A 24,862-nucleotide genomic window follows, 5' to 3' on the forward strand; every position below is an offset into this window, starting at 1 on the left:
ACAAAGTGGATCTTCTTCCAGACTGATAGAACTTGAAAAGTCTAACCAGTGAAGACTTGGTGGTGGGTTACCTTATCAACACTGCAAAGAGGTACAGTTACCTGGCAGAAAAAAACCCCCATCTATATATAAAAGTAGAATAGAATGGAGTGGAGTGGAGTGGAGTGGAGTGGAGTGGAGTGGAGTGGAGTGGAGTGGAGTGGAGTGGAGTAGAGTAGAGTAGAGTAGAGTAGAGTAGAGTAGAGTAGAGTAGAGTAGAGTAGAGTAGAGTAGAATAATAGAATAGAATAGAGTAGAGTAGAGTAGAGTAGAGTAGAGTAGAGTAGAGTAGAGTAGAGTAGAGTAGAGTAGAGTAGAGTAGAATAATAGACTAGACTAGTCTAGTCTAGTCTAGACTGGACTGGACTGGACTGGACTGGACTGGACTGGACTGGACTGGACTAGAATAGAATAGAATAGAATAGAATAGAATAGAATAGAATAGAATAGAATAGAATAACAGAGTTGGAAGGGACCTCGGAGGTCTTCTAGTCCAACCCCCTGCTCAGGCAGGAGACCCTATAGCATTTCAGACAAATGGTTATCCAATATCTTCTTAAAAACTTCCAGTGTTGGAGCATACACAACTTCTGGTGGCAAGCTGTTCCACTGATTAATTGTTCTCACTTTCAGGAAATTTCTCCTTAGTTCTAGGTTGCTTCTCTCCTTGATTTCAAAGTAAATGTGGAAGATCTCAATCAGACAAAAATCTAAAGGTATGTCCAGGAAGTGAAAGAAATCAAAACATTTAAGGAAGGTTTCAGGGGAAACCAAGAGATTTCTTGCTTCTATCATCAGAATTCCCCATTTCATACCTTCGGAAATGGAGTGTAAAACATTTAAGCTTCTGCCTTTCTCTTGCATTATTTAGTCTCTTCCTGTGGTTGTTGTTTTTAAGTAGAAAAATTAGATTGACGATCGTTAACAGTTGTTGCTAAGAAAGACAAAAGAAAAGTCTGGATAGTGGACATGGCAGTACCTGGAGACAGCAGAATAAAAGAGAAAGAACTGGAGAAGATAACACAATAGAAAGACCTGCAAATAGAAATAGAACGACTGTAGCAAAATAAAGCAAAGTTGGCACCAGTTTGTAGGTGTCTTGGGTGCAATCCCAAAACTTCTGGAGCATCACTTGGACACCATCGGCATTGACAAAATCACCGTCAGTCAAGGCAGCTTGACTTCCAATAGATGACATCCAGCAATGATACCCTTATGTTGGAATACATTTTGTGGGAAAGTATTTATACACAACAACTACAATAGTATTCAGCCAGTAGATGGCAGTGTTTACAAGTTTGGGTCTATGGTATACTCTATGCTATACTCTATGCTCTTTTGTACCAAGTAGAGTTTCCTGTTTCAGTTGAGCAGTTAAGCAGTAAAGCACATGGTGACTGTGCTCTTTCATTAAGTCGTGCAATGGTAGTTTTGTTGTAAGAAGCAACCAAGAACACTTCTTTACTTGTGTCATTTTGTATGTGTGTGTGTGTGTGTGTTAAATTAAGGGGCCTTAATTGCTAAGAAAAACAACGACATGTACAGTTACTCTGAATTCAGAGATACAAATTTCAAGTATCCAAATGTATACACACACACACACAGCTGAAGGGAAGAGGTGTTCTTGGCTCTGCAAAGGAGCCGGTGAATTTCTGGAGTGAAGTCGCAGGCTTCTCTCCGAGGTGGCACAAAAAAGATCCTTCAGAAATGGAGAAGAAAAAAAGAGATCCTGAGATCATGTCGACCTTGAATGAGAGAGATTAAAAGAAGGTGACATCATTGGTTGCCAGTTTTCCAGGAACTGTTGCCAAGCAATTGTCATAATTGTGACAAAGCAATTAGGGGTGTGAATGAGTTTGGTTGGTTAGAGAATGGAGCAACAACTCTGTTTCAAAGAATTAGAAGGCACATCCTTCTGTCTGCAATGCATGACCAGGTATGTTCCTCTAAAAGGAAATATTTGGGGATATTGCTGTTTTTCCAGTGTAAATACATATTTTCTGTTTCTTGTGGGCCTTTCATGGAACATCTGAAGTTTACAAGAACCTATAAGACATTTGTTGTTGTTAGTCATGAAGTCATGTCCGATCCATCGTGACCCCATGGACAACGTTCCTCCAGGCCTTCCTGTCCACAACCATCTCTGGAGTCCATTGAAGCTCACGCCGACTGCTTCTGTGACTCCATCCAGCCACCTCCTTCTCTGCCGTCCCCTTCCTCTTTTGCCCTCAATCTTTCCCAGCATTCAGCTCTTCTCCAGGGAGTCCTTCCTTCTCATTAGGTGGCCAAAGGATTTGAGTTTCATCTTCAGGATCTGGCCTTCTAATGAGCAGCCAGGGTTCATCTCCTCTAGGACTGACATACCATATAAGACATACCATCTATTAAAAATATAGATATATAGCCAGCTGCTGGTAAACAAGACTTGCAAATTTGTCTGGAACCTTATCGTTTTCTGAGGCTTAAGGGAAATATAATCTTTCAGCTAATGCCGCGTTTAATTCTGCTTTCTGTCTTTTGACGTTTAACAGGCGGGTTGGCGGTCCCACCTTGGCATCCACGGGACAGTTGCTAATGGAAGAGGCAGACGGGACCTCTTAAAAAAAACTGGACCGCACTTTGCTGGAGGACGTTTCCAAATTCACTCCAAATAATTGCCTTTTCCTGCTCCCTTCTCCGTAAGAGCAAGCTCCACGGCTTCCTGATTTTGGCTCCTTTTCTTGTTTTTCCCAATTCTCAGCAGGTTAAAAAGGCAAAGTAAATAGTGCCAAGAATACAATAAAGTCAAACAGATGCTGTATGGTAGCCGGGATTGTGAGTCTGGCAGAATCCCAAAGGTTTCCCCCCCACAGCTACACATCTGTAATGTAGGCGATGCCTGTTGCTGTTTTGACTCTTGCATCCATCTTTCTTTTCCAAGATGTCTGCTGTTACCCAGCAGCCCACTGAAAGAATAAACAAGTGTGTGTGTTCCTTTAAATAGAGGTATAAGAAGGTCTTCCTCTTAAGTAATGTTTGGGAAATCATGCAAGTAAAATGAAAACCAGGTTTGTACAGGTTTGGCTGAACCTAGGGTTGGATTGGAAACCTATGCAAGATCGGAAGATGTGGAGAGACCTGACCCATAGCATGGTCAAGAGTTGGGCATAACTTTCTTCTTCTTCTTCTTCTTCTTCTTCTTCTTCTTCTTCTTCTTCTTCTTCTTCTTCTTCTTCTTCTTCTTCTTCTCCTCCTCCTCCTCCTCCTCCTCCTCCTCGTCCTCGTCCTCCTCCTCCTCCTTCTCCTTCATCTCCTTCTCTTTCTTCCTCTCCTTCTCCTTCTTCTTCTCCTCTTCCTTCTTCCTCTCCTTCTCCTTCTCCTTCTCCTTCTCCTTCTCTTTCTCCTCCTCCTCCTCCTCCTCCTTCATTTTCATCATCACCATCATCGGATCTTCCATTTCCATAGCCTGGTGCTAAACTACTCTAAACTAGAGTAGACTAAACTAGTCTATTCAATATGGTCTCACTCAGGACCTGTTCCAACCTGCATAAAAGTTCATTCTGGAGTAGGTCTGTGATTAGCAGAACCACAAGTAGCATCTAGAACAGTGTTTCTTGACTGTGACATGTTTAAGATGAGTAGACGTCCACATGACTGATTGGGGAATTCTGGGAATTGAAGTCCACCCATCTTAAATTTACCAAGGTTGAGAAACTTTGATAGAACATTGACAGTGCAAAAGAGACAATCAACCAGCCCAAAAGATATTCCAGCACCTCTCCAGCAATAATCAGCACCCAGATCAGCATAGATTACCTCCAAGGTCAACTCCAGACCAACTATCAAGCAAAATATACCCCAATGAAGAAACTGCCAAAGATCCATCAGTAAACAGCCCAACCAAAGAATATCTGAGACCAGCCCCACCCACACAGATAGGCAAGATAGCAGAATATAAACTGACAGCAAACTGCACTCCTTCCTAGCACTGATGTTGTTACCTAGTTGGGTCATGAAAAGTCTGCAAGAAAACGAGCAAGCTCAGAGAGCACCAAGGACCCCTCAGAACCAATTCCTCTACTAGCTACTACCAGGAAGCTGTAACCATGAGACCAAGGAGTGTTTCAGACTTTCTAAAAGCACTTTCACACGAGGCAGTGTGATGTCTCCACCATGACACTGTGTTAGGGTTCCGGAGGTATGCCCTAACTAAATCATGAGCCTCGAGCCAAGCTTCAAATGAAATCCAGTTAATTATTAGGAGCTTCATGTCAGCACATTCCAAGTGAAGCCAACTTTGACCCCACGTAATTTATGCCCCAATCATGACCCTGTTTCCCCCCTTTCCCCCCCCCAGGTGTGTCATCAATCACATTTGCCAATGGAGCAATTTCGTGGGTTGTAGAGATCACTCCTCCAGCCTGCTGTGGATAACCCTGGGAGACAGCCTTGAGAGTGATATGTCTGGAATGTGCTTTTGTTTTTGGCTGCCGTGCCCCTTCATCAGTTTTTCGTGCTTCTAGGAGCAATGTGTGTGATTGCAGCTGTTTCTTCCTTTTAACTGCCAGTGGGGGTGTGAACTGATTGGGTGGAGGTGTGTTCTGATTGGTTGGGGGTTTGGCTGTGCTCTGATTGGATGGGGGGTTGGCTGTGCTCTGGTTGGCTGGGTGTGTGTTCTGTTTAGGTGGGGGCTTGGTTGTGCTTGGGTTAGTCTGAGTAGCAGGGGGATTTGAGCTGGTGAGCTGTGTTGCTGTTGTTTGGCTTCGTGTTCGTGGCCGTGCCACCTCTTCATGGTGGGTGTCAGTCTGCTTCATGTATGGATTGGAGGGGTTTAAAGTGGCTAATGATGCAGCTGTGGTCTGGCTTCTGGTCCATGGTCGTGCCTCATCATCAGTGTGGGTTTGAGTCTGCTTTCTGCGTGGATGTGTGGTGGTTACATCCTGTGTGGCTCTCGTGAGTGTGGGTCTGGTGTCATTCTTTGTGTTCACACCCCCACTGGCAGTTAAAAGGAAGAAACAGCTGCGATCACACACATTGCTCCTAGAAGCACGAAGTCGAAAACACCAGCCTGAAGATGACGAATGAGACTTCGTCGAAACGTCGCCAAGACACCTCCAATTTTACGCGGGAGAAAACCCGAATAACCAAAGACCTACATACAAGCACCCGCAAAAACCTCAGAAAACATAGTTTAATACGTAAATCCTCAAATAGTTTCAATCACTTACAGTATGTCTTGGATCTAAACAAGTATCGAATGTGCGGCGTTCGCCTGACGGGGAATCAATCATCCGTCTGGCCAGCCTGAGCATCCCCTGCTCGCCCACCGCGGGTTTTGAAAAGGAAACCTGCTGAGACTGAATGAAATCCATCCACAGTCACTTTTCTTTTCTGTGAAGATTAGATACAGCGCAGCAGGCCAGGAGATTGTCGGCAGTGCGTTTAGCACAACAGGATTAAAGGGGATAATTACCCACGGTCTGGAGCAATAAAACAGCAGTCACCGCTGGAGAAGGAGAGCATTTCCCATAAGCCCTTCCGTAGGCCAACTGGAGCTCACAGTGGCTGTAGGACTTAACCGTTCCTTGCTGGTTTGGTAGGCTGCAGACATTACAATACAGTCTACTGTTTTCTTTATTGGCCAGGTGGGATTGGACACAGAAGGAATTTTTCTCCGCTCTCAGCGTACGTGCAAAACAACGAAGTAATAATAATAATCATAGTAACAAAAAAGAAAAAGAAAATTAAGAATGGAACGGAATGGAACAAAACAGAACAGAATGCAGAATGGAGTGGAGTAGAACAGAACAGAACAGAACAGAACAGAACAGATTTTTTTATTGGCCTAATGTGATTGGACACACAAGGAATTTGTCTGCGGCACAGAACCTCTCAGCGTACACGCAAAACAACAAAGTAATGATAATTATAGTAACAAAAATTTAAGAATGGAACGGAATGGAACAGAATGGAGTGGAGTTGAGCGGAGTGGAGTGGAGAGGAGAGGAGAGGAGGAAGGAGAAAGAATAAAAGGAAGGAGAAAGAAAGAAAGAAAGAAAGAAAGAAAGAAAGAAAGAAAGAAAGAAAGAAAGAAAGAAAGAAAGAAGGAAGGAAGGAAGGAATTTAGGAAGCACCAACAGTCCCCATGCTAATGGTTGCTGCACATCATACTTAACATGCAAGTTGGGCTTCTCTTCGTGGACGCAAGCAGCTGTTGAGGTGAATTGTATCTCACCAAGCTAGAAGACGATCAGCAGGGTTAATGCCATCAGGGAAGGTAGGAGTGAAACAGGAAGCATGTTGGGGAAAACAGATGGTGCCTCCTCTCCTGCTCCTCCCTCTTTCTCTTCTTCCTCACCTCTTAATTTTCCTCCTCCTCCTCCTTTCCCTTCTTCTTCACCTCCTCTTAATTTTCCTCCTCTTCCTCCTCCTCCTCTTCCTCCTCTTTTCTTTTCTTCCTTTCCTCTTCTTAATTTTCCTCCTCCTCCTCCTTTTTCTTCCTCTCCTCCTATTTTCCTCCACCTTTCCTTTCTCTTCTTCCTCACCTCTTAATTTTCCTCCTCCTCCTCCTTTTTCTTCCTCTCCTATTTTCCTCCGCCTCTTCCTTTCTCTTCTTCCTCACCTCTCAATTTTCCTCCTCCTCCTCCTTTCCCTTCTTCTTCACCTCCTCTTAATTTTCCTCCTCTTCCTCCTCCTCCTCTTCCTCCTCTTTTCTTTTCTTCCTTTCCTCTTCTTAATTTTCCTCCTCCTCCTCCTTTTTCTTCCTCTCCTCCTATTTTCCTCCACCTTTCCTTTCTCTTCTTCCTCACCTGTTAATTTTCCTCCTCCTCCTTTCTTTTCCTCCTCACCTCCTCTTATTTTCTTCCTCCTCCTCTTCCCTCTTCCTCTTCTTCCTCTCAATTTTCCTCCTCCTCCTCCTCCTCCTCCTTTCTCTTCTTCTTCACCTCCTCTTAATTTTCCTCCTCTTCCACTTCCTCCTCCTTCTCTTTTCTTTTCTTCCTTTCCTCCTCTTAATTTTCCTCCTCCTCCTCCTTTTTCTTCCTCTCCTATTTTCCTCCACCTCTTCCTTTCTCTTCTTCCTCACCTCTTAATTTTCCTCCACCTTTCCTTTCTCTTCTTCCTCACGTCTTAATTTTCCTCCTCCTCCTCCTCCTTCCTCTTCTTCTTCACCTCCTCTTAATTTTCCTCCTCCTCCTCCTCAACATCATCCATGCCGGGGCAGTTTAAAAGAGAAAGCTCTGTGGATTTTAGCCACCAAATCTGCTCCATAGGATGTCTTGCTGATCTTTTGGAGATGGAAATGACTCACTTTAGATCTACCCCCTTCCTAGAGATCCCTGGAGGGGGAAGGGGAAAAAAAAACAGGGTACCAATTGAAGATCCCTAGAGGAGACGTAGAATAGAAAGCCTAAAGGTGTTTCTATTGCAAGCTGGCATCCCAAACTTTCCATTTCAATCAGGAGCTCGTGAAGCACTTCAAAAGCCGTGTTTTAAATACAAAATTGGCGCCTGCAGGAATACTCTGTGACTAGACTCAACCTTGGCAATCTCCATTTATTTTAATTATCTCTCCAGGAGCAGATGGAGCTAGAAAGAAACACTGCATCCATTAAAGGATTGCTGGAAGACCAATTTGTGTGTGTGTGTGTGTGTGTGTGTGTGTCTTATGAAGACTCCAAACTTCTACCAGAGGATGTGCTGTTCCCAATTTTAAAATGTAGGCGTATCTCAGAAACCTGGTTTAGTGGAATTATGGAAGAAAGAGCAAGTGGATCCTTGGTGCTTTTTGAGCTTGGCGGTTTTCTTGTAGACATTTCATGACCCAACTAGGTAACATCTTCAGTCTAGAAGGGAGGAGGGTTTGTAGAAAGGGAAGAGGAGGAGAAGGACTGTGGGGTCCTTGGTCAGTGGTGAAATTCAAAAAAAATTACTACTGGTTCTGTGGGCGTGGCTTGGTGGGCGTGGCGTGGCTTGGTGGGTGTGGCAGGGGAAGGATACTGCAAAATCTCCATTCCCTCCCCACTCCTGGGGGAAGGATATTGCAAAATCTCCATTCCCACCCCACTCTGGGACTAGGAAGAGGTGGTATTTGCCGGTTCTCCAGACTACTCAAAATTTCCGCTACCAGTTCTCCAGAATCTGCTGGATTTCACCCCTGTCCATGGTGCTCTCTGAGGTTGGTGGTTTTCTTACAGATGTTTCATGACCCAACTAGGTAACATCATCAATGCCAGTAGGGATTCCATCGTAGCCCTGATGATGTTCCCTAGTTGGGTCAAGAAACGTCTGCAAGAAAACCATCAAGCTCAGAGAACACCAAGGACCCCTTATTTCAACCCCGAGCTACAAATATTCTCCTTTACCGACAGGTGTATCGTGGTAGGACTCTCGTACTAGCGACTTTAAACTTCATAAAATACCAGTTTACTCATGGAACTCTATATCCTTCCATCCGGCAAACATATTCCATGTTGTTTATCATGTGCATGCACAAATAATCTTTATGGTCCTTAATGGGTTTACTTCTGAGTAAACACACGCAGAATCTTCTCGGTGTCTCATCCATCCAATTAAATGATAGATGACATGCAAACAGTCGCTTACAAGTAACATCTGGAGTTTGCAATTAACATCACAGGAAGATATTTTTAATCTCCCACGGAACAGACGCATTTTCGATAACACGGCAAATTTTAAGAAGAGCAAACTAGCAAAGTTTTGCTCACAGAGGTCCTCTGGTAGCTCATGTCAATTTTTTTTTTTTTTTGGCTCTTATTCCATGAATAATTTTTGGTCTTGATGATGAGGCAAGCTGAATGATCTAAACTCGTTTACTTTGGCGACAGCCGAAGACTTCCAAACATTTCTGGGTAAGGAATGTTTTGTTTTTCCAACTTTATCTGCGGTACATTTCACTGAGTTTCTTCAGACGACAGGAAAGGAACATCTGCTGAGTTCTTAATGAAACGACTTCAGGTCTTAGAATACTTTTAATTCAGTGTTACATGGGACGCAGTGGCTCAGTGACTAAGATGCTGAGCTTGTCGATCGAAAGGTCGGCAGTTCAGCGGTTCGAATCCCTAGTGCCGCGTAACAGGGTGAGTTCCCGTGACTTGTCCCAGTTTCTGCCAACCTAGCAGTTCGAAAGCAGGTAAAAAATGCAGGTAGAAAAATAGGGACCACCTTTGGTGGGAAGGGAACAGCGTTCCGTGTGCCTTTGGCGTTGAGTCATGCCGGCCACATGACCACGGAGACGTCTTCAGACAGCGCTGGCTCTTCGGCTTTGAAACAGAGATGAGCACTGCCCCCTAGAGTCAGGAACGACTAGCACTTATGTGTTAGGGGAACCTTTGCCTTACTTTTTTTTTATTATTTTTAATTTTTTTACAAACCTATCAATGCGTGAACAGTATGGCACTTGGATGTCATACATTCTAAAACAAATAAAACTAGTAGGATTAATCATAGTTATTACATTTAACCAATTTACAGGTTGGTTCAGGTCTTAGAATACTTTTAATTCAGGGGTGGGTTGCTACCGGTTCGCCCCAGTTCGAGCAAACCGGTAGCAGCAGCAGTGGGAGGCTCCGCCCACTCATCCGGACATCATCAAATATGATCTGCACATGCGAGCGAACTGGTAGCAAAGGTAAGTGAAACCCACCCCTGTTTTAACTGGAAGGTAGGGACAATACAAGTAGTCCTTAATTTACAACAGTTCATTTAGTGGCCATTCTACGTTACAACGGCACTGAAAACAGTGAATTTTGACCATTTTTTTCACACTTATGACTATTGCAGCATTCCCTCCCCCCCATGGTCACGTGATTTATATTCAGAAGCTTGACAACTGACTCACATTTATGACAGTCGCAGGTTCTAGGAAGGTTGGCGACCTTCTGACGAGCAAAGTCAATAGATTCACTTGAATGATTGTGTCACGTATTAATTTAAGAAATGCAGCGATTCAACTTAACAAACGTGGTGAGCAAGGTCGTAAAACGGGGCAAAACTCCACTCAATAAATTGATCACTTAACAACATAAATTTTGGGGCTCGGTTGTTGACGCAGGTTGAGAGCCACCTATAAACTGGGGAAAGCTGTATTTCCTAAATAGTGGAACTAAATTAACTGTTTTTCCTTTGCTAATAAAATATTAATAATTATAACCAGTGGTGGGATTCAGCCAGTTTGCACCTATTCGGGAGAACCAGTTGTTAACTTTCTAAGCAGTTCGGAGAACCGGTTGTTGGAAGAAATCTTATTTTGTTTTTTTCTACTTTACAGGGCTAATCCTGTAAGGAAGGCAGGAAGGAAACATTCTGGTGGTGTTTCTAGCCTAATCTTTATTGCCCTGCTTACAGAAACTGCCTCTCTGGTTAACCCTTGTTACATTGTAACAGCTAAGGCGAAGCGCCCATCGGCGTGAGTGATGTTGAGTTGGCCACGCCCACACGGTCACATGACCACCGAGCCATGCCTACCCAGCTGGTCATTAGGGCAGAGAACCAGTTGTTAAATTATTTGAATCCCGCCACTGATTATAACTGAACAGTATCAAGTTCTGTACTGCATAACTCCTAACCAAAGCCACATGGTTTTAAATGAATAGCGTATTTAGAACTCCAAGATAGGAGTTTTTTTAAAAGAACAGAAGCAACCCTTGCAAATTATTAGGAACATTTTTTCCCCATTTCTTCAGAAGTGTACAGCTTGCTATTTTGCTTTGTCCCCGGACTTCTCCCCCCCCCAAAAAATCCACTTTTTGGCAGAAATTCTAGGAACTGTTTTTCCCAACTAATCCTCCCTAAATCTTTAGACAACTAAAACAACACCGTTCTTTTATAAGGGAAGAAAAAAAATCAGAAGACTTAAGAAAAGCCCAGAGTTTGCCAACAGAGAAGAAAACAGGCAGAGGAACGGAATTAATGGAAGAAAAACAGGCCTTTGACTGACGCACGGCGTTATTTATCGAATTTGTACGTTGCCAGTTTGATTCATCTCATGGCAGTTTTTAATGAAGTCCCTGGCTGACTGTATGGAAAACACAATGAAGGGAATTTGTAATTGAACGAAATGCCCTGTTAATGAAGCTGGCTGGCTGTTATCCCACCGACATAAACCCCGGGTTTTCTAAATAGCCATTTTAGATCTTACTTGCTGAACATTTGAACTGAACAACTTGGGATGCCTGAATGCAGCATTTCTTAAACTTGGCAACTTTAAGATAGGTGGATTTCAATTGCCAGGATTTTCTACCCTAGTCATGTTATAGTTCCCATTTATTCCCAGGCTAAAGCCGCTTTCAAAAACATAACACAGAATTATTTTACCTATTTGTTTATGCATTTAATATGCGTGGCCACCCAGATGTATGAAACTTGGGAAGAACAGTTGCAGAAATTAGGAATGGCTAGTCTAGAGAAAAAGAAGGACGGCGGGAGACACGATAGCAGGGTGGCAATATTTGAGGGGCTGCCACAAAGAAGAGGGGGTCAACCCAGTTGTGAAATCCAATTTTTTTTACTTTTTGTGGGCGTGGCTTGGTGGGCATGGTGTGGCTTGGTGGGCGTGGTTTGGTGAGCATGGCAGGGGAAGGATACTGCAAAATCCCCATTCCCTCCCCACTCCTGGGGGAAGGATATTGCAAAATCACCCTTCCCTTCCCATACCAGGAGAAGGATACTGCAAAATCCCCATTCCCTCCCCACTCCTGGGGGAAGGATATTGCAAAATCTCCATTCCCACCCTACTCTGGGGCCAGCTAGAGGTGATATTTGCCGGTTCTCCGAACTACTCAAAATTTCCGCTACCAGTTCTCTGAACTGCTCAAAATTTCCACTACCAGTTCTCTGAACTGCTCAAAATTTCCACTACCAGTTCTCTGAACTGCTCAAAATTTCCACTACCAGTTCTCCAAACTACTCAAAATTTCCACTACCAGTTCTCTGAACTGCTCAAAATTTCCACTACCAGTTCTCCAAACTACTCAAAATTTCCACTACCAGTTCTCCAAACTACTCAAAATTTCCACTACCAGTTCTCCAAACTACTCAAAATTTCCGCTACCAGTTCTCTGAACTGCTCAAAATTTCCACTACCAGTTCTCTGAACTGCTCAAAATTTCCACTACCGGTTCTCCAAACTACTCAAAATTTCCACTACCAGTTCTCTGAACTGCTCAAAATTTCCACTACCGGTTCTCCAAACTACTCAAAATTTCCACTACCAGTTCTCTGAACTGCTCAAAATTTCCACTACCAGTTCTCCAAACTACTCAAAATTTCCACCACCAGTTCTCTGAACTGCTCAAAATTTCCACTACCGGTTCTCCAAACTACTCAAAATTTCCACTACCAGTTCTCCAAACTACTCAAAATTTCCACCACCAGTTCTCTGAACTGCTCAAAATTTCCACTACCGGTTCTCCAAACTACTCAAAATTTCCACTACCAGTTCTCCAAACTACTCAAAATTTCCACTACCAGTTCTCCAAACTACTCAAAATTTCCGCTACCAGTTCTCTGAACTGCTCAAAATTTCCACTACCGGTTCGCCAGAACCTGCTGGATTTCACCCCTGGGTCAACCTATTCTCCAAAGCACCTGAAGTCAGGACAAGAAGCAACGGATGGAAACCAATCAAGGAAAGAAGCAACTTAGAACTAAGAAGAAATTTCCTAAGTGAGAACAATAAACCAGTGGAAGAGTTTGCCTCCAGAAATTGTGGGTGCTCCACCACTGGGGGTTTTTAAGAAGAAATTGGACAACCATTTGTCTGAAATGGTACAGGGTCTCCTGATTGAGCAGGGGGTTGGACTAGAAGACCTTCAAGGTACCTTCCAGTTCTATTCTGATTCTGATTCTCATCAAGTAACTTGAGTGGCAACCACATTTTTTTAAAAAAAATAATAAAACCAATCAAAAGACTCTCCAAATTAAAATACAAGAGTAAATCACCCATCCGAACCGCCAGATCCACCGTGAATGAGTTAACTAGAATTCCTTAAGAAACAACTCTCAGAAAGCCTAGCTTGCAAAAAGGGCCTGCGATTGGGAAAAAAGATGCGACGAATGTTTGCATATTTTAAGGAAAGATGAGCCTGAGCTAGAAGACTTGCAAATAAGTGCCAGAAAGTTCTACTTAAATATAGATCCTTAGAACTGTTACTTTACACACAGGTGCAAAAGGCCGGAGGCCCAGGACAGCTGTTTCTTCGTCTGTAAGACATTTTACTTCTCAGTTTCCAATTGTAGCACTTTAATTTTGGACAACTGCTCTTTAAAACTCGCTGGAATAGTTAATGGCCTCGGCTCGAAGGAAGCCTAAGAAAGGATCTGGGATGGAAATGAAATCCTTGCCATGGATTCTCCCTTGGGAGAAGTTTCAACAATGTCAGAGTAGCCAAGAATAGTAAACTTTAGATAGACGATACTGTGATTCTTCTTACAAAGCCAGAGTAGATAGATATTTCTGCCCAAACAGTTCCCATCACAAAGAAGTCAAGGGAAGATTGTATCCCATTAAGATTATCTCAGTTCAGAGGGTTGAAAAGAGAATTGGAGATACAGGAAGATACTCTTGAAAGGGCGATAGGAAATTTTGGAAGCTAGGCAGCGAAAGAGGGTAGAGGTGGGAGAAATATCTGCAAGAAGTAGATGCAGATAGAGATAAAAATCCAAGAAAGGAATATGGGAGGCAAGTAAAAAAAAAACACCATAGCGATTAAAGTATTGAAGCGGGCAAGAGATGATGGATAGATGACTTCTCCTTTTTGTTGGTATTCTGATTTGCTTTTCTTTTTCTCTCTCTCTCTTTGCTTTTTTTAGGTAGGTGACATGACTAGAAGTTAGGTAGGATAGAAAGAAAATGTTTTTTAAACATGATTAAAAGTTAGAATAAGAGATAGAAATAAGAGAAGGGGGAATATTAGTGTATACACTTTTATATAATAAAATAAAAGCGATAAGGAGAAAACAAGGAACAATTGGATAATGAGAGACTGCAACTTAATGTAAATGTGTATTATTAATAGAAATATGTAAGTTGATTAAATGTAATAACTATGATTAATCCTACTAGTTTTATTTGTATTAGAATGTAGGATACCCAGGTGCCATATTGTTCACGCATTGATGTGTTTGTTAAAAAAATAAATAAATAAATAAAAAACTTGGGGGGAAGGGAAGAATATCCCAGTTCAAAAAGGAAAGTGAGAAATTTGGAGTGAGTGAATTCAGACGAAAGATATCAAGCCGTCTCAGAAATAGCGAAAAGGAAATTTGGCCATCAAGGTTCTCGATTCGAGACAGGTGCAATTTATCCATTTTTTAAAAGGATTTCCCCCCCATCCTAATAATAATAATAATAAAAAGACCACAAGCTATTTATAGCAAGGGTTCCACACTGTTTTTTTTTTTTTTACAAGAAGAGACCCTTATTTTCATGCAGTGTTTGATACATCGTTATGACATGATTAAATGAATATGGGATGTATTTGGGGTGATGTATGTTAATGTAGCATCTCAGGAAGACGGTTCGGTGTTCTAATTGCTGTTTGCTTTGGTGGTAGGATTTAATGATGAATTAATCTGTTTGGATAGTACTGTTTTTTGTTTAAAAATGATTAAAAATAGCTAAAGGCGCTGGCAATAATATGCTTAGCTTATCAAAAAGACAAGTTATAAATAGTTACAAATTAGAATAGAATAGAATAACAGAGTTGGAAGGGACCTGGGAGGTCTTCTAGTCCAACCCCCAGCTCAAACAGTGGTATTAAAAAGTAGAAGAAAATGGAAGAGAACAGAACAGGACAGGACAGGACAGGAATAGGAACAGGAACAGGAACAGGAACAGGAACAGGAACAGGAACAGGAACAGGAACAGGAACAGGAACGGAACGGAACGGAACAGAACAGAACAGAACAGAACAGAACAGAATAGAATAGAATTACAGGAGTTTGTGCAAATAATCTCTCTTTGGAAACGTGGATTAAAATTGGTTAGCAATTGACACCCTCAAAGTCATAATGGTGCCAGCATAACAGGAAGGAAACCATAAAACATACAATTATGAACCCAATGCTAGATCCTTCCTTCAAACAGACACTCTGGAGAATTTCTATGATTTTGTTTTTTCAAATATACAGCTAAAAATCCCAAAGGCGCTTTTTCAAAAGGCAACCGGACTTTGTTTTTCCTTGAAGGCATTTCACTTCTCCTCCAAGAAGCTTCCTCAGTTCCCCTTGCCTTCAACGGAACTGAAGAAGCTTCCTGGATGAGAAGTGAAACGTCTTACAAGGAAAAATAAATACTTGCCTTTTGAAAAAAAAAGAAATGCCCCTTTGGGACACAACCGTGACTTGGAGGACGGAGAATCTCATACAGCTGAAAAGTAACTTGCATCCAACCATCTTCCGTTTGGTTAACTGCTTCCTGGGAAGAACACATAAACCCAGAGAGATTTACCCGGTTGTCCTCTTGGGCCTCCCAATCGCTGGAGAACATGACAGCGTGGAGCCCTTGGCTGCAGTTGGAAAATTGGAAAAGGCTTGAAAATATCCGCCGGTTTTCCTGCGTATCCGGAAATATCGCATCCTGGAAATTGACCCCATGTGGAAGGAGATTGTAATTCTCATCCATTCTGTGAAAGGAGAGGAAGGATCGAGGGTTAAAGGTGCTGCAGATTAGACTGGGGGGAAAAAATAACAGATGCAACTAGGCAACATTATCAGTGCTAGAAGGGAATGGAGTTTATGGAGAGGAGGAGGAGGAGGAGGAGGAGGAGGAGGAGGAGGAGGAGGAGGAGGAGGAGGAGGAGGAGGAGGAGTGGGGGTCATCCTTGGTGTTCTCTGAGCTTGGTAGTTTTCTTGCAGACGTTTCATGACCCATCTAGGTAACATCATCAGTGCTAGAAGGAAGAAGGAGGAGGAGGAAGAGGAGGAGGAGAAGGAGGAAAGAGGAGGAGGAGGAGGAGGAAGAGGAAGGGAAGAAGGAGGAGAACTCTGAGGTCCTTGGTGTTCTCTGAGCTTGGTAGTTTTCTTGCAGACATTTCGTGACCCATCTAGGTAACATCATCAGTGCTAGAAGGAAGAAGGAGGAAGAGGAGGAGGAGAAGGAGGAAAGAGGAGGAGAAGAAGGAGGAGGAGGAGGAAGGGAAAAAGGAGGAGGAGAACTCTGAGGTCCTTGGTGTTCTCTGAGCTTGGTAGTTTTCTTGCAGACGCTTCATGACCCAACTAGGCAACATTATCAGTGCTAGAGGGGAATGGCGTTTGTGGAAAGGAGGAGGAGGGGAAGAGGAGGAGGACTGTATGGGATCCTTGGTGCTCTCTGAACTCGGTTGTTTTCTTTCAGACATTTCATTACCTGACTAGGTAACAACATCAGTGCTAGGACAACCAAGCTCAGAATGTTATTCGTTGCTGGATCCTGGACTTTTTATTCGGATAGTCAAGCTGGATTGTTGACATTATGTAAGGATCACATGACCGTCTTGACAGCCAAATCCTAAACTCAGAAATTGGCCTGACCCACCATTTTATTACCCAGGGCAGAGAAGACCATTCATCATTCTCGTGTCTTTCTATTTCCAGAACATCCATTTAAGAAAAAACAGAGCTCTCTTAAATCTCCTTCTCGAGCGAAGGAAATCACACCAATGTCTCATGGGGACTGATGACTTCTTTTCCATGAACATGGAAGAACCTCGTCATTCCCGGGATCCCCTGGTGGTCCCCCATCCAAATGGGAAGCCCACTTAAGCATTCCAATTCAGAATCTCTTCTGAAAAATCTCTTTCCAAAGAACAAGGAGAGTCTGGATAGAGGAAAAACAAAAGATCTGCCTCAAAGATTGTCCCAAGAGACTTGAGTCAAGTGCTTAGCTCAGCTTCTTTTCTAATCGTGTCTTTCGGGCAGCTGAAAAAACTTCAACTCGGGAGGGAATTAAATGGGAGGGGGGAAGATTTGCAACAGACTTTCCCAGCTGACTGTTGTCCTTCCGATATATCTGGTCCCAATGGGGGGACTGCATGCCCAGGACACAAAGAGGAGGAAGCAGCCTAATTCATACATGGTTGAAACGATAAAAAAGACTTCCAAATTTCAGCTTAGAATCAGAATAGAGCTGGAAGGGACCTCGGAGGTCATCTAGTCCAACCCCCTGCTCAAACAGGAGACCCTGTACCATTTCATACAAAGGGTTGTCCGGTCACTTCTTAAAAACTTCCAGTCAGTGTTGGAGAATTCAGAACTTCTGGTGGCAAGCAGTTCCGCTGGTTAATTGTTCTCACTGTTGGGAAATTCCTCCTACGTTCCAGGTTGCTTCTCTCCTTGATGAGTTTCCATCCGTTGCTTCTTCTCCTGCCTTCAGGGGCTTTGGAGAATAGCTGGACTCCCTCTTCTTTGGGGCAACTTCCGATTGCTGGCAGGTAATGTGCATCTGTGCATTCATCTATTTTTAAATTTTCCTTTAAGTTACATAAATATCTTTCTGCACGCCGTCAGGAAGATTTTGGCTATCTGCCTGATGTGTCCTTTTAACTTTATAACATCCAAAGGTCCGTCTGGATGAATGGAAGGATAAATCTAATGGTTCTATCTATCCTAATGGAAGGATAAACAGAAGGCTAAATCCATTCCGTTCCCTGCCGCTTTGTCAGAGCCGAAGAAGCTTCTGGGATGAGAAGCGAAAGTCCAGTTGCCTCTTGAGAAAAAAAGCAGCATTAGAACATCCAAAGGTCTGTTTGCTTTGGGGAACACTCAGGAACATAGCACTGATGAGGTTCCCTAGTTGGGCCATGAAACGTCTGCAAGAAGACCTCCAAGCTCAGAGAGCACCAAGGACCCCTCATCTCAAGCCTGAGATACAAATATTCTCCTTTCTTGGTATACAGAATAACGGAAGGGACCCTGGAAGTCTTCCATCTAGTCTGACCCCCTGCTCAAGGAGGAGACTCTATAGTATTCCAGACAAGTAGTTGTCCATTCTCTTCTTGAAAACCTCCAGAGATGGAGAAGGAAGGAAGGAAGGAAGGAAGGAAGGAAGGAAGGAAGGAAGGAAGGAAGGAAGGAAGGAAGGATGGAAGGATGGAAGGAAGGAAGGAAGGAAAACAGAACAACAAAATTGGGAGGGACCTTGGAGGTCTTCTAGTCCAACCCCGAGCTCAAGCAGGAGACCCTATGCCATTCCAGACAAGTGGTTGTCCAATCTCTTCTTGAAAACCTCCAGAGATGGAGAAGGAAGGAAGGAAGGAAGGAAGGAAGGAAGGAAGGAAGGAAGGAAGGAAGGAAGGAAGGAACCCCCTGCTCAAGCAGGAGATCCTATCCCATGTCAGATAAGTGGCTGTCCAGTCTCTTCTTAAAAGCCTCCAGTGATGGAGCATCCACAACTTCTGGAGGCAAGTTGTTCCACTGGTTAATTGTCCTCCTTGTTAGGAAGTTTCTCCTTAGTTCTAGGGACTCAAAAACAGACGCCAGGCCCTGAAGTCTGAAATAATACCCAGAGGGCAAAACTCCGCATTCCTCCTATTATGTCTGAGGGGTTTCTCTCCATCACCACCATCCCATCCTAAACTTCCTAAAGAGCCTTTAAGCCAAAGAGACGTTTTTTTCGAGCAACAGGGATGAGCTAAAATAACCTACACACACAACCAAAAATGTTTTTCAAAAAGGCAACTGGACTCCCAAGAAAGTGAGCAGCGGGTTGGACTGGATGACCTCCAAGGGCCCTTCCAACTCTGTTACTGTTACCTTTTTGAAAGCGCCTTCGGGACAACCAGGACCCGGACGATGGAGAATCTCTGCAGATGTTCTACACACAAACACACGCAAGAGACCTGGGCACGAAATCCGTGCCATGTTTTTTTTCTTTATTACGGCAGACCAGGTTGTCTCTCTCTAAAGTTGAGCAAAGGTGACTCACCTGAGGAAGAAGAAGTAGGAATAATCTTGCATGACCGTGTGGGAATGACAGGAGAAGTAGCCCAACCCGGTCAGGTTCAAGCGAGAACCCGCTGGCACCTCCAACATGCTCCCCCAAGCTTGGTCGCACAGCATCTCGATCTCGGCAGAGTAAAACAGCCCTCCGTCCAAGGCTTCGTACTGCCAGGGCAAATAGTTGTACATACTATACGTATCCTGGTGCAGCGCTAAGACTTTGGCGTAGACAATGGTGGCTGCCAGTTCTGCCCGGCACCCTTCGCTGAGCGGCCTCCAGTCGGAAGGCAGCTGACAAGCCAGGTTGGGACTCAGCTGCTCCCCAAGGAAGAGAAGACTTAGCAACAAGCTTATTTGCTCCATGACGGATGCGGTCTGAGCTCTGGGTACTCCAGGATCCCCAGAGCTGTTTTGCAAAGCACGCAGACCGAAAGGGAGGCTAGGTTTATGACACAGGATGCCTGGGACATGCAGGACCCGATTGGCAAGAAGCTGAGAGGTGGTCCCTGGCTCCGCTTTGGCCAATGGGGACCCTCTCTCTCCAAGGGAGGGAGGGGCAGTAACTGGAGAAGTTTTTTTAGTCAGTGTTTGGCAGTGGCTGCAAAAGAAAAAAAAGGGGGGGGGCTGTGCCATGTTTCTGCCTTGAGTTGAGGACTTCTGGAGCAGAAAAAAAGGGAAGAGGGAAGGACCGAACTGCAAAAAAAGGGGGGGAAAGCACCAGAGCTGAAAAAAAAATGGCTCCTGGCCTCTTGCTTCTCATCCTCCTTTGAGTTTTGCAGCAGATTAAAGCCACACGGACGTTGCAAAGATTCAGACGGATGCATGGGGAAACTTGGAGGGAAGAAATTAGAAGAGAAGGGGTGGGAAGGCTCCAGGATAGGATAGGATAGGATAAGAGAGTAGAGAATAGAGTAGAGTAGAGTAGAGTAGGATAGGATAGGATAGGACAGGACAGGACAGGACAGGACAGGACAGGACAGGACAGGACAGGACAGGATAGGACAGGACAGGACAGAATAGAATAGAATAGAAAATATGGTGTGGAGTGGAGTGGAGTGGAGTGGAGTGGAGTGGAATGGAATAGAATAGAATAGAATAGAATAGAGTAGAGTAGAGTAGAGTAGAGTAGAGTAGAGTAGAGTAGAGTAGAGTAGAGTAGAGTAGAGTAGAGTAGAGTAGAATAGTTGGAAGGAACCTTGGAGATCTTCTAGTCTAACCCCCATCTCAGGCAGGAAACCCTACACCACTTCAGACAAATGGTTATCCAACATCTTCTTAAAAACATCCGGTGTTGGAGCATTTACAACTTCTGGTGGCAAGTCGTTCCACTGGTTAATTGTTCTCACTGTCAGGAATTTACTCCTTAGTTCTAAGTTGCTTCTCTCCTTGATTCGTTTCCACCCATTGCTTCTTGTCCTGTCCTCAGGGGCTTTGGAGAATAGCTTGACTCCCTCTTCTTTGGGGCAGCCCCTGAGATATTGGAAGGCTGCTATCATGTCTCCCCTAGTCCTTCTTTTCATCAAACTAGACATACCCAGTTCCTGCAAGCGTTCTTCATATGTTCTTTATAAGAGACTTTAAGCATCTGAGAGTTTAATAAACTCTCTTTTAAGAAAGTCAGAAGTCTAGCAGCACCTTTACTAACTAACACCTTGCATTAAAAGGCAAAAGTTGCAGCTCAGGAAAGTTGACGGGGCTTTTGAATAAAATCAGTTGGAAAAGGGGGCAAGCAGATTCCTTCAGATTTTTTGCCACCCAGACAGCTCAGCTTCTGCCGGTGTTTTCAGAAAGGAAGACGAGGAGTTAAATGCAGAGGGAGAGAGAAGAAGAAAATGGGGCAATCATGCAACAATGCCAGAGGATTAACTTCCCAAAAACCCACCTTGGAAAAGCAAAAGAAAATCTAATCTTCTCTTTTGGTTAAAGAGATTTGTTCTTCTGCGGTCCATTTCTGTTTTCCTTTTTTTAAAAAAAATCCAATCCTCTTTCGTAACTGGGTTTTTGAAATAGAATTTGGTGACGTACATTAAGAAGTGAGTGTCTTGGAATAAATAAGATTGCAAGAGTGTTGGGTGTTGATTTTGAAGGCATGTGATCCAGTGGTGGAATTCAGCCAGTTCGCACCTATTCGGGAGAACCAGTTGTTAACTTTCTAAGTAGTTTGGAGAACCGGTTGTTGGAAGAAATCTTATTTTGTTTTTTTCCCACTTTGCAGGGCTAATCCTGTAAGGAAGGCAGGAAGGAAACATTCTGGCGGTGTTTCTAGCCTCATCTTTATTGCCCTGCTTACAGAAACTGCCTCTCTGGTTAACCCTTGTTACATTGTAACAGCTAAGGCGAAGCACCCACTGACGTGAGTGATGTTGAGTTGGTCATGCCCACACGGTCACATGACCACCGAGCCACGCCTACCCAGCTGGTCATTAGGACAGAGAACCAGTTGTTAAATTATTTGAATCCCACCACTGATCCAGTCCTAATATAAAATTGTCCCACGACTGGATAGGATAGGCCAGGAGTGAGCCCATAACTGAGAAGGAAAGATACTACAGGTGGCAGTCTCGACTTACGTCCACAATCGAGCCCAAAATTTCTGTTGCTAAGCAAGGAACATTTGTTAAGTGAACTTTGCCCCATTTTTACGACCTTTCTTGCCACCGTCATTAAGTGAATCACTGCAGTTGTTGAGTTAGTCACACGGTTGTTAAGCGAATCTGGCTTCCCCGTTGACTTAACTTGTCGGAAGGTTGCAAAAGGGAATCACGTGACCCCAGGACCATCATAAATACAAGTCAGTTTGCCGAGTGTCTGAGTTTTGATCACATGACCATGGGGAGGCTGCAATGGCCGTAAGTGTGAAAAATGGTCATAAGTTACTTTTTTCAGTGCCGCTGTAACTTCAAACGGTCACTAAATGTACAGTATTTGAAGCCGAAGGATCAGTGCAGAAGACAACAAATTGCCTTAAATTACACCCTTGGTAATTTAAGGGATGCGGTGGCTCAGTGGCTAAGATGCTGAGCTTGTCAATCAAAAGGTTGGCAATTCAGCGGTTCGAATCCCTAGTGCTGCGTAACGGAGTGAGCTCCCGTGACTTGTCCCAGCTTCTGCCAACCTAGCAGTTCGAGAGCACGTAAAAAATGCAAGTAGAAAAATAGGGACCATCTTTGGTGGGAAGGGAACAGCGTTCCGTGCACCTTTGGCATTTAGTCATGCCGGCCACATGACCACGGAGACGTCTTCGGACAGCGCTGGCTCTTCGGCTTTGAAACGGAGATGAGCACCGCCCCCTAGAGTCGGGAACGACTAGCACATATGTGCGAGGGGAACCTTTACCTTTACTACACCCTTGGTAATTTCCAATCTTGGTAACTGGAAGATGTGTGGACTTCAACTCCCAGAATTCCCCAGCCAGCATGGTTTTGCATCAAGTACAGGTTTATTGGGTCATCCTATTTTTCTTTTCTGCTCTTCAACCATGCACAATTCTCAGAGATTGTCTGGAGGAGTCCCTGTGGTTTTCTTGGCAGTTTTTTTTTAGAAGTGGTTTGCCCTTGTCTCCTTCCTAGGGCTGAGAGAGAGTGACTGGCCCAAGATCACTCAGCTAGCTTTGTGCCTAAGGTGGGACTAGAACTCCCGGTCTCCTGGTTTCTAGCCTGATGCCTTTAACCACTGTGCCAAACTGGCTCTCGTCATAAATCAATGAAAAAGTCCAGTGAAAAGCATTGAGATATAGCGAAAGGCTGTCTTATCCTCATGGCTTCTGTATATTTCAGAAAGGGGGCGGAGCTTAGAAGGACTTGTCAATCCAGTGGTATATATAAAACAATGAAACCCAAGATCTGTCCAAGGTCCTGAAACGTTCTTAATGGTGGGTTCCTTGGGGCTCTCTGAGCTTGGTTGTTTTCCTACAGACGTTTCATGACCCAACTAGGGAACATCATCCATGCTGGAAGGGAGGAGGGAATTTGTGGAGAGGAGGAGGAGGAGGAGGAGGAGGAGGAGGAGGAGGAGGAGGAGGAGGAGGAGGAGGAGGAGGAGGAGGAGGAGGAGGACTGTTGGGGTTGGGTCCTTGGTGCTCTCTGTGCTTGTTTTTTTTCCTTGTAGACATTTCATGACCCAACTAGGGAACCTCATCAGTGTTACAAGGGAGGAGGGAATTTGTGGAATGGAGGAAGAGGAGGAAGAGGAAGGATGACGACGACTGTTGGGAGGCTCCTTGATGCTCACAGAGCTTAGTTGTTTTCTTGCAGACGTTTCATGACTCAACTAAGTAACATCCTCAGTACTGATCAGAAGCACTGATGATGTTACCAAGTTGGGTCATGAAACGTCTGCAAGAAAACAACTAAGCTCAGAGAGCACCAAGGACCCCACAGTTCTCTTCCACCTTCTCCTCCTCTTCTTCCACCTCCTCTTCAAACTCCCCTCTCAAACTCCACCAAGGACCCCACAATTCAACCCTGAGTTACAAATATTCTCATAAATATGCTAAATAATCCATAAGCTTCACCCACAAATGGTTGCTTAAAAGTCCTCATTGTTAGATGGTACTCCGGTATTGTTTATTGATCGTTCTTTTCTTGGTCCATGACCGGAATAAAGTTTGGTCTTTTGTCTTGCCTTGGGTGGCTTTGCCAACGTGGTACATGATGAAATGAAAAGGTCCCCCCAGTGAATTTGTTGCCCCCTACCCACCCCTCGACAACAGTTGCCAAGTTAGAAGATATCAAAGGGCTGCCTACGTTCTTAAATTTGAGGTTGGATCCAATGATTTATTGCAGGAACCGGTATCTTCTTGGCTGTTTTGACAGGAACCATTAAACACCGTGAAACAGCAGCGGTTCCAGCTGTCTTAGCATCATCTTTTTTTCCTCCTATGAAACTCTACTCCGGTTTCACAAGCAGTCCCTTGCAGGATTGACATCTGTTCCCTTTTATGCTTATCATTCTGCTGAAATTAAAATTGCAGAAGGGGAGGGCTTCACGGTGGGAGTTTTCTGCGTGTTCCTATATTTGAGGGGCTGTCACGAAGAAGAGGAGGGGGTCAACCTAGTCTCCAAACCACCTGAGGGTAGGACAAGAAGCAACGGATGGGAATTTAATCAAGGAGAGAAGCAACCTGGAACTAAGGAGGAATTTTACAAACAGTGAGGACAATTCATCAGTGGAACGGAAGTTGCCTCCAGAAGTTGTGGTTGCTCCATCACTGGAGGTCTTTAAGAAGAGGTTGGGCAGCCATTTATCTGAAATGTTATAGGGTCTCCTGTTTGAGCAGGGGGTTGGACTAGAAGACCTCCGAGGTCCCTTCCAACCTTGTTATTTTGTTTTGTGACATGGCAGCTGTGTTCCCTTACCTGAAGGGCTGCCACAAAGAGGAGGGGGTCAGCCTATTCTCCAAAGCACCTGACAAGAAGCAGGACAAGAAACAACGGATGGAAACCGATCAAGGAGAAAAGCCACCTGGAATTCAGGAGAAATTTCCTAACGGTGAGAACAATTAACCAATGGAATGGAAGTTGTGGGGGCTCCATCCAGTGGTGGGATTCAGCCAGTTCGCACCTATTCGGGAGAACCGGTTGTTAACTTTCTAAGCAGTTCGGAGAACCAGTTGTTGGAAGAAATCTTATTTTGTTTTTTCCCACTTTACAGGACTAATCCTGTAAGGAACTGAAACATTCTGGTGTTGTTTCTAGCCTAATCTTTATTGCCCTGCTTACAGAAACTGCCTCTCTGGTTAACCTTTATTACATTGTAACAGCTAAGGCGAAGCGCCCATCGGCGTGAGTGACGTTGAGTTGGCTATGCCCACATGGTCACATGACCACCGAGCCATGCCTACCCAGCTGGTCATTAGGGCAGAGAACCTATTGTTAAATTATTTGAATCCCACCACTGGCTCCATCAC

The 24,862-nt window shown here is 44.1% G+C and overlaps 1 protein-coding gene and 1 long non-coding RNA gene across 2 annotated transcripts in view; one reads left to right on the top strand and one right to left on the bottom strand.

Moving 5' to 3' along the window:
* CCDC3 (coiled-coil domain containing 3) overlaps positions 1-19,435 on the bottom strand; it is a 31,507-nt gene extending 12,072 nt beyond the window's left edge. Inside the window, exons 1-2 of the mRNA XM_060694925.2 lie at positions 18,941-19,435; positions 15,488-15,662 (exon numbers count right to left, since the gene is read on the bottom strand). Coding sequence (XP_060550908.2) covers positions 15,488-15,662; positions 18,941-19,317 — 552 coding nt within the window. The 5' untranslated portion in view covers positions 19,318-19,435. The remainder of the gene's footprint in view (positions 1-15,487; positions 15,663-18,940) is intronic.
* On the top strand, positions 1,395-2,836 carry LOC117668304 (uncharacterized). The gene is made up of 2 exons (XR_004592238.3): positions 1,395-1,975; positions 2,571-2,836. It is a non-coding gene; the product is annotated as an uncharacterized LOC117668304 (long non-coding RNA).
* Positions 19,436-24,862: the final 5,427 nt, after the last annotated feature.

The sequence above is a fragment of the Pantherophis guttatus genome, chromosome 7 (assembly GCF_059756535.1).
Source record: "Pantherophis guttatus breed Tessera chromosome 7, ASM5975653v1, whole genome shotgun sequence".
Lineage (NCBI taxonomy): Eukaryota > Metazoa > Chordata > Lepidosauria > Squamata > Colubridae > Pantherophis > Pantherophis guttatus.